Source organism: Lissotriton vulgaris, chromosome 8, assembly GCF_964263255.1.
Source record: "Lissotriton vulgaris chromosome 8, aLisVul1.2, whole genome shotgun sequence".
Classification (NCBI taxonomy): Eukaryota; Metazoa; Chordata; class Amphibia; order Caudata; family Salamandridae; genus Lissotriton; species Lissotriton vulgaris.
This window is the reverse complement of record NC_141696.1, coordinates 5,959,589-5,973,784: the sequence shown is the minus strand read 5'-3', so window position 1 is coordinate 5,973,784 and position 14,196 is coordinate 5,959,589. Positions and strand designations below refer to the sequence as shown.

The following is a 14,196-nucleotide window of genomic DNA, read 5'->3' as shown; positions in this document are numbered from 1 at the left end:
GGATTATCCCCCTTCTCCGTGCTATGGGCTTGAGAACGTATCGGCCAGTCTATCTGGCCCTGCAGTCAGACTCACAATACGCCGCTATATGTGTAACTTGCTTTTTGAAATCATGTTTGAAAATTCGTTGTACAGTTTGAGGTAACCTCCTAATTGATTTTACGCCATCTTGTAAATAATTTGTCATTATCGTTTTTAACCATAATTTTTAAGTCAATCAGTTCTTACCTGTTTCATGCATTGTGATTTAAACATGTACTGTAATTTTATGATGTACTTTTATGATTTTGCTAAACGCTAATCGAATAAAAGTTTATGAAAGAAAGAAAGCGTCCAATACATACCTGTGATCCTCTGCACCTGGGGAGATCTGTCCAAAAGCAGAAGAGAGAAGATGCACTGAAGACTAGAAATGAGTGCAATACACACCTGTGATCCTCTGCTCCTGAGGTGATCTGTCCAACAGCAGACTGAGAGGTGATGCACTGAAGACAAGAACTGAGTGCATTACACACCTGTGATCCTCTGCACCGAGGAGATCTGTCCAAAGCAGAGCGAGAGAAGATTCACTGAATAGTAGAACGGAGTGCAATTCACATCTGTGATCCTCTGCAAGTAAGATCTGTCCAACAGCAGAGTGAGAGGTGATGCACTGAAGACAATGTGAGAAGTTGGCTTGGTATATGCTGTCCACTAGTTCTAGTGGCCACCTTGTAAAAGTCCAAACGACCCCTTATGGTTGGTTAGGTTTAAAGACAACCTATATAAAAACTATCCTAGTGGTCGCTATGGAGAGCAGCCTTCAGGCTAAGTATCAGAGGAATGTAAAGCAGCTTTCTTTACCATCAATCAACCCTACTGAATGATTAAATGAAAGGAGAACCACACAAGTGCTATAATAAAAATATGTATTTATTCTAATAACTCTCTAGTAGCTTCTTTATGAAGTACAAGTACAAAGCACACAATAATTAATCAGTTACGACAATGAAAATAGCAAGAAACACAGCGGGCTCCAGGGGGAGACCACACCATACACTAAAATAGTGGTATAAGAACCACAACTGAAATAGGCACCGTGCCTAGGGCACGCAAGTTCGCTGGGACCCCACGAAACAACCCAAAGAAGTGACTCAGGGGACCCACGGGGGACAGGTGCAGTGTGTGAACACAGACGCAAGCTCCGTGCAAGTCTATGGGAAAGTCACGGTTTTCATTTTAAAGCAAAAGGGCACTTAGCAGGGGACTTCGAGCAAGAGACCTGAAACTAAGAAGGTTCACGGGACACCACCCAAGTGAGTATTGAGATACCCACGTTACCTGACCCAGGGGAGCTGGGTGCATATGTGCTAAGTGGTGTCGGGAACGATCGTCGTTTTGAATGGAGAAATGCAAGAAAGTGCAGCTGCTGGTCCGTAGGAAAGTGTCTGTTGCAATCCAAGCCTGGATTGTGAAAAGGAAGAACCGGAAAGCAGAGGGGACAGAGTCTGGGTCACTGGCCAGTGACCAAGGGCACGATAGGCAAATGCCCACTGATGTCACACGCTTCAGGAAAGATGTCGAGATGCTTTTCTCTGCTGCCACCTGGACCAGAAGGCCTCGACGATGACCAAGGTCCAGAGAAAGATGTCCCACGATGGAAGCTGTATTGCTGAGGGGTCAGCGTTCGAGGGAACACAAACAAACCTTGGCAAATCCAATACTTGAGGTTTGCGGAAAAGCAGAGATGGTCTGGCCCAGCAAAGACCAGTGGACTCAGTCAGGGCAAGTCTGGAGCAACCAGGGACGCCCATTGAATTTGAAGAAAAACCTTGCAGGGAACCACCAGTCGACGGACCAGGGATCGCAAGGGGACCTCGAGCAGGTAAACAAAATAAGTGTCCACAGGAAACTCGTGAAGTGGAGGCCTACAATCTTCCCTGGAGTTACTGCTCTGGGTGTGGGACTACTCAGAGTCCAAAGCACAACTTCCTGGGTCACCGGGAAGTGGACGCAACAACAACTGGACGCGATGCACATGGGTACGGGTTGCAAGGCCCCCACGAGGGATACAGCTCTCAAACTCGGTGAGAGAGCCACTCGACCCCGGGGACATGGGAAAACCCACCTCCTGTGCAGGGCTGGACTGAGAACCAAAACCGGCCCTGGCAAAATGCTTGGCCAGCCCCCCAGGGGGTTGGGGGTGCCGCCGAGCTCTTTGCCAGGGCCGGTTTACGGCCGATTTTGTTACAGGGCCGATTTTGCAGCTATGCTGCAAAAACGGCCCTGTTAAAAAAACGGCCCCCAAGGGCCCAAAACCGGGCCCCACCCGTGCGGCCCACCGGGGGATTGCCCGGTGCCTGCTACGGCCAGTCCGGCCCTGCTCCTGTGATGCACAAAACTTTGGAGTCCTCAGGAGCTTCGGAGATGCACAACAGTCAGACGCATTGTGGTGCCTGCTGCTGCACGGGAGTCACTCCTTGGCCCCAAGGGGGATTCTTCAGTCATCCCAAGAAGTGTAGACTGTGAAGGTTACTAGGTTCCTCTTGCTGAATTTGTTCCAGGTAAAATCTAATGTCTCAAAGACGGGTTTCCTATTTTATACCCAAGGAAGGGGTGGAACTAACTCTGGAGTCCCTACTGTGGGAGGGGTTGGGCAGAGAGGTGGTTACACCTATGCCCTTTGTCCAGTTTCGTTTCAGAAGGGGAGCAAATGGCTCCCCAAACCGGGTTGAAGTGGACAATGCACGAGGGCACCAAATGTGGCCTACGTGCAGACTTTCTGGCACTCGGAGAGTGCACCCACCCAGCCCCAATACACTAAAGCCTGTCTGGGAGGAGGTCACAACTCCCTGTGACAGGAACCCTATTGTCATGCCTTCCTCTGTTCGAGCGCAGCTCAGCAGGAGGAGGGCAGGCTCGTGTCTGTGGCTGGCAGCATCCATTTTGTGATGCCCAGGTCGAGAAAGCTGGTACCAGTGGTACCAGTGTGACATGTTCGTCCCTCTAGGAGGGGGGAATCATACCTCTCACTCCATTAACTGGAGTGGTGGTTTGATTCCAAGGTGTTTGACACCAAACACAACATATTTCTGAGCAGCTGTTATAAAAGTTAGCATTTACCGCGAGGGTTTAATGCACTGAAGAGCATATGGTTTGGCTGCATCCTATACAATGCCAGAGAATAGACTCCAAACCCTGCAGAGGGGCCCTACTCATGTATGGGCACCCTCTCACATGAAACCCAGCACCCTGCCTTCAGGATTGTCAAGGCCTGCCATAGGGGTGACTGATAGGTTACCATGTGTAAGGATTCAGGGAGATATAGGGAACCTATATCTCAGTAAGGGGGATACCCCCACCTTACCCAGGTTGCAGTAGCAGACCTGGTGTGTCAATTTGAGTGGCCTCTCAGGGGGGGCACAATACATGCTGCAGCCCCCATGAGGCCTCTGGGGTACCTATGCCCTGAGTATCTGGTGTACCATATACTAGGGACTTATGAGGGTACCCCAGAACCCAAGCTGGAGTGTACCTAAAGTACATGCCATGAGTTTTAGGGAGAAAGCAGATAGGCTGGGGTCCTGATTAGCCGGATCCCAGCCTGACAAAGTCAAAAACCAGCAAAACACCAGGAAGAAAAGTGGGGGTAACTGTGTTGTCAGATTCCAGTTTCCTACAGACAAGAACTGAGTGGAAAACACACCTGTGATCCTCTACATGTGAGATCTGTCCAACAGCGGAGTGAGAGGTGATGCACTGAAGACAAGAACTGAATGCAATACACACATGTGATACTCAGCACCTGAGGAGATCTGTCCAAAAGCAGAAGAGAAAATATGCACTGAATACTAGAACTGAGTGCAATACACACCTGTGACCCTCTGCAACTGAGGAGATCTGTCCAACAGCAGAAAACAGAAGATGCGGTAAAGACAAGAACTGAGTGCAATACACACCTGTGATCCTCTGCACCTGAGGAGATCTGTCCAACAGCAGAAAAAAGAAGATAAACTGAAGACAAGAACTGAGTGTAATACACACCTGTGATCCTCTGCACCTGAGATCTGTTCAACAGCAGAGTGAGAGATGATGCACTGAAGACTAGAACTGAGTGCAATACACACCTGTGAGCGTCTGCAACTGAGGAGATCTGTCCAACAGCAGAAAACAGAAGATGCGGTGAAGACAAGAACTGAGTGCAATACACACCTGTGATCCTCTGCAGCTGAGGAGATCTGTCCAGCAGCAGAAAAAAGAAGATGAACTGAAGATAAGAACTGAGTGTAATACACACCTGTGATCCTCTGCACCTGAGATCGCTCCAACAGCAGAGTGAGAGGTGATGCCCTGAAGACAATGACTGAGTGGAATACACACCTTTGATCCTCTGCATCTGAGGAGATCTGTCCAACTGCAGAGAGAGAAGATGCACTGAAGGCAAGAACTGAGTGCAATACACACCTGTGATCCTCTGCACCTGAGGAGATCTGTTCAACAGCAGAAGAGAGAAGATGCACTGAAGACTCCTTTATATTGTCATTTCTAAGGGTCCGGAGCTTGCCTAACAATGCACTCCCGGCTGCAGGCATTAATCAGGCCCTGCTTAATCTGTATGTGTCCCCTCTGTGGCGTATCACACAATGATGGGTCCCCCTTGCATTGAATGAAGAGGGCCTCAGAGCCAAATATGGAAAAAGAGAGAGAACTCTCACTAGCAAACAGAAGGTTAACAGCTGCCCATTTGGTTATTTAGTATCACAGCGACTTTCTTCAATAAAGGGCCTCAGAGCCTCCATGTCTCACTGATATCCATTGGCCTTGCATCTAGCAGCCGGTCTAGTAACATCAGGGAGACTGGTGGGGTAGGCGTCCTCACTGGGAGGAACAGACCTGTCCTCTGGTTCAGGCATATTCCATTTTAGCCCAAATACCTGAGAAACCGGCTTTAAAAAGTGCCCTTCAGCACCATGACTGGGGCTTCTTTCAGGATGATGGATTGGGGCTTGGGTACCCCCACTTCACAAACCTGACTAAATTTACAAATGTTATTTATGGGTGTGCCTTTATCACGACTTAATAGAAAAGAGGCAATCATGTAAACATTTAAATTCATTTTTAAAATATATTTGTGAGCCCCACCCACGATGTATATATAGAAATCAATGACGTGATAAGATTTCCACAGCTCCATACCCCAGAGTCCGCAGTTTGCAGCCAGGATGTTGTAGGCCTTCACACAACTTCTTCACTCCAGTGTCTCCCAGCTCATTGAAGCTCAGGTCGAGCTCTGTGAGAGATGTGTTTGTTTCCAGGACAGAGGCGAGGTCTTCGCAGCATGAACCGGTGAGAGAGCAGCTATTCAACCTGCAGGAGAGAAGAGACACGGAGAGGAGTAAAGCAGAGCACGGACAGGGGCGTCACAACTTCAGTTTTATCTTCATTTCCTTCCCGTCCTTGCCTTACTCCCCTTTAGTGACACATCCCACCTTACACATCCAGCCACGCCCTGGTTATATAGGAATCTCATGGGGCGAGTTCTCAGACTGGCAGAGGCGGAGCTAAATGCACATAAATATATTAACATATGTTTTATGCTGGAGACCCTCTGCTGCGGTGTGAACGGTAAAGTCACAACTTTAGCAGTTGTTGCAGTGACCTGCCTATTAATACTCTGCTTGTTATGTCGCATAGATGGGCTTCTGATAAGAAATCATCACCCATTGGTCTGTTAAAACGCCGTTCGCACTTTGCTTCCACAGCCTCCAGCAGGGCCACTCAAGAGCCTGTGCACATAGTTCACATCCGCCTAAAAATAGTTCCTTGATCTTCAGTGACAAACCTGATTTAAAATGTGTTATTCATTTTTATATTAATTTTAAAGACTGGTTATTTATTTTTTCCTGGACCACGTTTGCCCAGTTAGATGATGATTTATTTTCAAGTTAAAGTGTTTAAATTACATTGCAGCTGATTTTTCTTTGAGTGCTTGGTTAGATGGGGATGTAATCTTGTCTCATTCACCAATCATAATAGAATTCATGACATAAATTAAATGATTATGTGACGTTACAAGGCATGCCATTACCCCGCATGCTGTTGCAATGCCAAACTTTACCCCGACTTGCTGTCTGTAGTGAATAAGGCGCTCTGGTGGTCTGGCGCCCCGTAATGACCTCTGACCACCACCATCATGTTCACTGCATTAAGGTGTTGTTTTACCCTAGCTTGAATCCAATGCTTGTTTAGTGGGAGCTGTCAAAGTGCAGGACAGCTTTGCCTATGGCCATTGTAACTGATGTTATGTTATCTTAGCTTTGGTGTAGAACAGCTCTGCACACAGTTGTCTAGTGGGAGCTGTCACTGAGTGGAAAGTGGCCTCATGTTATTTCATTTTCAGATTCCATCTTCTGACTTTCTGTGTGCTTACTCTTGTCTTTGACATGGCCTCATGTTATTTCATTTTCAAATTTCATCTTCTGACTCTGTGTGCTTACTCTTGTCTTTGACATGGCCTCATGTCATCTTGCTTTGAACAGGAGGTGTGATTGTGCATTTAAGTATGAGAGGGGGTGCACACATGTGCACTGTGTTGCACATTGGGAGGAATGATGACTATTGGCTTTGTCAGCATCTCTGACAAAGCCTTGCCTGCGAGACCTGCGTGTTCAGCGGTGCTCAGAGGTCGTTTGGCTACTGGAGAGATGTGTTATGTACTTCAGTGAGCTGTCAAGGTCGTGCTGTTTTCTTGTGAGAGTGTTGAGCTTCGTCCAGATGCTTGTTAAGCTTTGCCAGGATGTAGAGTATGCAAGAAATCATGGGCGTAGGAAGTGTGGGGGACGCGGGGGACAAGGGTCGGAGGGACGAGGGGACGAAACAACTTGCCCTCTCTTTCCTATTAGTTGCTCGGCCATTGACACGTAAAAATCACTAGTGCTTTGACGTGCCAATGGCCCTGTACTTAACCTGTGTGACTTTACCTTTTGTGTGCTGCAAAGCTCCAGGAATCATTTCACACCTCGTTCTCGCTACCCCGGCTGCCTGCAGTCTGCACTTCAGGACAAAGGGAGGAAGCACAGAGACATAAGACACAGATGACTTGAAGAACCGGGAAACCAGGAGCAGCAAGAGTCTTCCTTGATGCACTCTCAGTTCCAGTCAAAGTCCGAAAAAGTCCAAGCGTCCAGATGTTCGAAGAATGTTTTGGTTTTGTGGTGTTTTTATCTAGGAACCTGAATCGATATTTCTATTTTATGCGCTTGTTCGGTTATAATCAATAATATCCCTATAATGGCATAATAATCAAATCATATTCAGTCGTAGCACATGCTGTCACATTAAGCAAGGCTACTTCCCCGGACTCCTAGAAAGCACAACGAGTTCTCTAAACAAAACAAAACCTCCAGCAACCTGGGAAATCCCCATTCGCTTTTGTTTTGATTTCGTCCTAGAACTCCTGTAAAGCACTGTAAGAACGGCCAGTTCTTAGTGACATCTTTATTGGCGTCTTATGTCCAACCTTACATCAAACCCGGCACCTTTCAGGTATAAATATACCAACGTTGCCTTAAGCAAACACACGGTGGTGGTTTTGGAGCAGAGCAGCTATCTACTTGCCCGAGAGCCCAGCTGATGCGAGAGCCCACGGACGCTGCCCCTCCTCTTTGACGCGCTGAGAAAGACGCTGTCTTTTTCTCCAGCCGAGAAAATCCAGCTCCGGCGTTTCCAGCCTACCCTTGCGGGTTGCTGGGATATCGAGCCCTGAGAGAGAGATACAAGACCTCCTGCTTTCTATTACCCAGGTACGGAGCTGACTAAACCCTTAAAGAGAATTCTTGAGTCAGATTCTTGGCAAACCAAACTTAACTTAAACTGCTACTTACTTACTCCTTCCCACGTATTAGGCTTAGGTCAGGTACACCGGGGTAGGCATATTTAGAAGCACCAGTTGAGTACGATTAGTCAATGTATATATGTATGTATATATTTTATCTATTTTAAAGAATCATATGGCTAAGAAACCATATCAATGCTTTTACAGTATTATTTTATAATCCTCCTTTTACTGTACGCACTTTACTTTAATATGAGTATTGCAATTGTGGCAATTCATTTCTCTTGTATGAGAAAGAAGACTGCTCAATAAATTACACCTTTTATTGAAAACGCCCGTCTCTCTTTTCTCTGCACTCTGGTGAAACTAAGTACGCACATTTGACTGAGTGAAATAGCTGTCTTTTGTTTCCACACAACTCTAGAGATGCACTCATATTCTGGGAGAGCAAAGTTGTCATGTTTTATGGTTGTCAGAAGCTAATCCCTTCTTGTCTATCCAGGGAGGTTAAACTCCTCCTCGTTTATTCGAGAAAGTTTCTAGTGACCTCTGAGCTAGCTGGCAAACCTTAAGTCTAATATAGTCAGTAGAGACCTAGTCGACCTCAGTCCTACGTCTACACTGCTGAATATATTATTCCAATGCGCAGAGCCTATTGGGAATATAGGAACTACACTACAGTTTCAGAAGTGAGTCTTGTTCCACGACGAATCTGAGGACCCACCCACAGGGGAGCCCCTAGGGAAAGAGTTGGTACAACTTTGTGGTTCCTCCCAGAAGAGGGGCTGGACAGAGGGGAGGATACTCCCCTGTCCTTTTTCGAGTTTCGCACCAGAGCGAGAACCAAAGGTTCCTGATCTGGCTCAAACTGGAGCATGCATGGAAGGCATCAAATCTGCCCTTCAAAGCAGTCTGGTGGCCCTGGAGGGCACCCCCATCCCAGCCCAATACACTAAGTTCTGTCTAGGAGGTGGTCATACCGCCCAGTGACAGAAAACCTATTGTTCGACCTTTCCCTGCTCAAGCTAAGCTCAGCAGCAGGAGGGCAAAAACATGTCTGTGGTCGACAGAAGCACAAGCTTGCTGGCAGACCCTGAAATGCTATTATCAGGAGTCTGTCCCTTAAGGAGTCCCCCAGGACATGGGATCATACTTCCAGCACTGGAATCGGTTGCTGGGGTATGATTCCATGATATTTGATTACTCTAGGTAATATCTTTTTAGAGGAACAGCATCCACATTTGCTTGATTGATCTAACTGGGCACTGCTGTTGGACCTCTTCAAAAAGCCCTCTAGTCCCCTCCTTTGATAAACTAATACCAAATATGACCAGGTTCAGTGCAGCGGTATATAGTTAGATATCTTGTAATAACTGATGTCCACTATATACCTTAAAATGGCTGACCACACTTACAAAACCTGCAAAATTGTCTCCGTGATTTGTATTGGTGTCCTGCTCATCCTCAAATTTGTAACCCAGCACCCTGCCTTCCATAGGGGTGACTTAAATGCAGTGACCTCAGATATAGAGAAACTTATATCTGTCATGAGAGGTGCAAGCAACATCTCACAAAAGCTGCAATGGCAGGCATGTAGCTGGAGTTTAAGTGGCCTCTCATAGGTGGCACATGCTGCAGCCCACGAGAGCACCCTAGTGTACCCATGCCCTGGGTACCTTAGTACCATACACTAGCAACCTACCAGGGTACACCAGTAGCCAATTGTGAATTTACCAAAGTACTTACCAGAGCCAATTTTGGGGAGAGAGCACAGTTGCTGGGGTCCCGATTAGCAGGATCCCAGCAGACTACAGTCAAAACACGCTTACACCAGGCAAAAATTGGGGTTAACGATGTAAGCAGATCCTACTTACCTACACAACCCCCCACCAAATGTAAGTTCATGAGATAGCCTTGCCCAGTTCAGCCTTCTTTTTCTAAGTAGAAATATCTGGAAAGTCCATCTGCATTGGCATGGTTACTCCCAGGTCTATGTTCCACTGTATAGTCAATCCCTTGTAGAGAAATAGACCATCTCAAAAGTTTAGGGTTTTCATCCTTCATCTGTTTAAGCCATAAGAAGGGATTGTGGTTAAGCATGGGCGAATTTTGCGAATCTCGCGTTCGCGGATTTGCAAACTCGCAATCCGCAAAATCCGCGAATTCTCGCGAATTTGCGGATTTTTTTTTGTGTTCGCGCGGGTTTCTGCAAGGTCGCGAGGGTTTTTGTACAATTTCGCAAACGCGAACTTACCTGTCGGGTCGCAAGTTTTGCGAACTTGTTGTTTCTACGTGTCCAGCCTGTTTGGGACACTCTTCTTCATCACTGCCACCCTCTGTCACCACTGCCACTCTCTGGTTCACCCATGCCACCCTCTGGCTCACCCATGCCACCCTCTGTTTCATCACAGCACCCTCTGGTTGTCCAGTGTACATTATTGTGGCAAAGCAAAGCACACCTTCCCTGCCTCAAGTGACCTGAATTAATTTGGGGCTGATTAATGTGTCACAGAATATTTTTTTAGCTGGCACCTGCTTCCTTAGTGCTTCCTGATTAGTGATCTTTTGCACTTGCTAAGTGCTTTCATTGTTGCAAAATTAGTTACAACACCTGCCCTGCCCCAACTGACAATAATGAATTAGGGGCTGATTAATGTGTCACTGGATTTGAACTTCCAGCCTGGCTCCTGCTTGTCTCCCTTAGCTGTAATTCAGGACCTTTGTGGCATATGTGTAACTATTCTGAGGGTCAGAGCAGGGTCACATAATAGTTGCAAGTAGGCAACTGAACTCTGGAGGGGCCCCTCAGGAAGCACTACAGGAAATGGCTACTAATGATGAGCTTGAACTTTTGAACCTGGTAAGTAGTTTCAGTTTTGCTAAGATCGTATTTCTGCAATTTAGCGCTTATTCGCGGGGTGCGAAGGTGAACTGGGAAGCCGTGAACTCACGCGAACAGTGCGAGCAAGCCATAAAACCCGCTGCTCGCGGATTTGCGGATTTTGCGGGAAATTCGCGAATCTCGCGGATTGCGAATTTACCGAAAAACCCGCAAAATCCGCGAGCGGAACGGATTTTCCGCCCATACTTAATTGTGGTCTGTCCGAACAATGAAGTGAGTGCCAAAGAGGTATGGCCTCAATTTCTTCAAGGTCCAGACCATAGCAAAGGTCTCCTGCTCAAGAGCTGGCCAACGCTGGTCCCGGGAAGTCAACCTTCTGCTTATAAACGCTACTGGTTGATCATGGCCCTCTGCATTAAGCTATGACAACACTGCACCTACCCATATCTCAGAAGTATCTGTATAGACAATGAATGGTTTGGAGTGGGACCCACTACAATTCCCTGCTTCCTCAGCAGCTGCTTGCTGTCTGAGTTGTTCAAAAAGGGGCAGGCCTTCTGCTCCAGTCTCAAGGCTTCCCTGGAAGGAACCTTGCCCCAGTAGCTCTGCCTTATCAGGGCTAAGCTCCTCTGTGACAAGGTTCTGAGATCCAGCCCCCGCATGAGGCTGATTCTCACTGGGAGACTTAGAGGAGGATAAATATTTACCCTTCCTGCTCCTTCTTTTGGGAGCAGGCTGGTCCATTATTCTCAAGATCCAGGGCTCTCCTAGTGTCTAACATCTTGGACTGAGCTCAACTGACAGCAAACACGCAGACTGAATTTCTCATAAATTCTGCATGAGTCAATTACTCCCCGTCAGACCAAGCTGACGTTTCCCAATCTTTGCCCAGTAGGCAATCCACAGGTAGGTCTGAGGATACCACAACTCTCTTTGGACCAGTTACCCATCTCCAGATGAGAATAACAACTGCCATGGAATGATCTGTCCTCCCCATTGATGAGAGGCTGTTGTCTGCACTTGCCCAAGTTAGTGGTACTTACAATAAGGGTGGCAAGCTCAGTGCCACCATCACAGACTAAATCATTTTGAGTGGCTGTTCTGACTAGGCCAGAACCCCCTTCAGTACCCAAGGTTAACTCAGCTAAACTTTTGGGGGCACTACTACTACCAGTGGTATTACTAGGGGCACTAGAAGGTTGAGGGGTAGTAGTAGCCGCATTGGTGCTAGATTTAGAGCAATTGTCATCACTTGCCCTGTGGCCTTTTTCCTTACACAAATAGCACCACGGTTTTGTGTTAGAGGAGGAAGAGGAATGGGTACTACCGCCAGAGAAAGATTTTTGGGGACCTTCAGAAGACTTTTTTTTTTTTTAGATTCTCCCCACCTTTCGCCTGGGCCTTAGAAGCACCTTGCCTCTTCTGATTACGACCACCATGAGACTTTTGTTTCACCCTGGTACAGACCCACTTGTCTGCCATCTTTCCCAATTCTTGGGTAGAGGTCAGATCCGAGTCCACCTGGTACTGGTGCAGGTGCTGATTTTAAAAGACACACAGATGATGGACGGAATGCAGAGCAAATCAAACATTCAACCCCAGTCAATAGATCTGGGTTAAATCCATCATTCTTTTGCTCACCATGCCACCCCAGTTTAGACCTAGCCATATGATAATCAGCCTTGACTCTGTGCCTCATGGGACCAGTCCAGCCCAAACCGCCAAGCTAGTCCTCCCTGGACTGGAAGCAAGCATCCTGGGACCAGATTCGGGGCATAACCCCTCATCAGCCAGTAACACAGTGAGCAGGTGCTGATTTTGACAGTTATTAAGGATAGCTCACTACAAGTAAACTGTTCAGTCCCTCATAATCATGCACATTACTTCCCTGAAGCAGCCTTCTAGAGCCTTAATAGCACTATCTACAAAACCTACCCAGTCTTGAGTGAGTACCTTCTGTGTGTCCCTAAACTTAACCCTGTATTGCTCAGTGGTTAACCCAAACCCATCTATGAGGGCAGTCTTCAAGACTTTGTAATTGTCTGTATATTCTTCCTTTACAGTCAAGAGTGTGTCCCTACATTTGTTAGTAAAGGAGAACCACAGGATAGCTGCCCTCTGCCCTTGAGGAACCTTCTGAACTTCACAGGCCTTCTATAAAGCAGTAATCCACTTATGAATGTCATCACCCTCCTGGTAAGGAGGGACTATCCAGCTCAAGTTCCCAGTGTCAAAGGACAGTTCCCTAACTCTAAGTGCACTAGTGCTACCACCATGGGATTCTAATCCCAAATTTTTCCCAGCCCTCTGGACTTTTAGGGTTTCCTTGTCTTGGTGAGGAAATATAAATTTTACATGGCCAATGTGTCCCCTGCATGTACCCTGTGTATGTTCATGTCACCCCTGCACTTTCCCTCTTATGCCTGTAATAATAATGCCTCTGCATTTCCGTCCAACATTAGTATGTCAGTTACCAAGCCTGCCACGTTAATTCAGCATTGAGGCCTATGTTGCCCATGTTGCCAATGTATTTGCATGGTGCACGTTTAAAAAGTCGAGATGAACTCGTTTTGTGGCACAGCTGAGCCAGGACCCGAATTCAGGCTCCATGCCTCCTGACACTCTGAAAACTGCAGTTTAGCTATGTATCCCTGACCTCTCACATACTTCCTGCTCAGTCGAGAGGTGCCCAGCCTGGCCTGCCAAGACAGTATTTTGCTTACAGTTATCTGCTCTGCTCCACAGAAACACATTCCTGCTTAATGAAGAAGGTAAACATAACCCGCCTGCAGAAGATAGGGCCTAGCCTTTCTGTCTCCATACAAGTGATTTGCAGAACTCGCATCCATAGAAGGCCCATGGCCCCCACGCAATGCACGAAGAAATATATGCACACACTGGCATTTAGTGATGACCAACCTTTGCTCGAGCGACCTTTACTTCAGACTATACATCCTCCAAACTCAAGATATCAGATAATACCAGAAGTGCAGGTCGTCCTGACATCCAAGACTTCTCTACTAGAACGAAAAGTCAGCTCCCCCCAGCTTCCCCCAGTTACACGTCAATTCCACGTCATGACCAAGTGGCGCACACAAGTAGGGTAAAGGTTCCTGCTGACCACGCAGACCCCCTCCATGTATCCACCCACCTATGACACACCTATGACTCCTCAAGGGAACACCCACGTGTACGCCTTCTTACACGCCCTTTTTCACGCCCATGTGCTCTTATCTCTCTTTCACTTGCTCCGCCTGGAGCGCTCCGCCTTCTCTATGCAAGTTAATGTATGTTTTAAAGTATAAATATTGTACTCTGTGAATAAAGTTCAGATGACGATCCTTCCTGAACCTTAGTGGTGATGGAACCCGATTCTCCCTTAACTCGAGTTACTGAATTAAAGCCCTTCTGAATCGGACACCACGGACTCTGCCTCTCATTATATGCATGACCCTTTGTTTAAGTATAGAAATTCCGACAGGGTAAATATTTTATTTACCACATTGGGCGAACTGTTCCTACTTGATTCTGAGCAGGTAGT

At 47.0% G+C, this 14,196-nt stretch overlaps 1 protein-coding gene across 1 annotated transcript in view; it reads right to left on the bottom strand.

Annotated features, from left to right (window-relative positions):
• Window positions 1–14,196, bottom strand: part of LOC147693207 (NACHT, LRR and PYD domains-containing protein 12-like) — a 1,239,310-nt gene that overhangs the window by 221,781 nt on the left and 1,003,333 nt on the right. Inside the window, exon 5 of the mRNA XM_086933624.1 lies at window positions 5,176–5,346. Coding sequence (XP_086789750.1) covers window positions 5,176–5,346 — 171 coding nt within the window. The remainder of the gene's footprint in view (window positions 1–5,175; window positions 5,347–14,196) is intronic.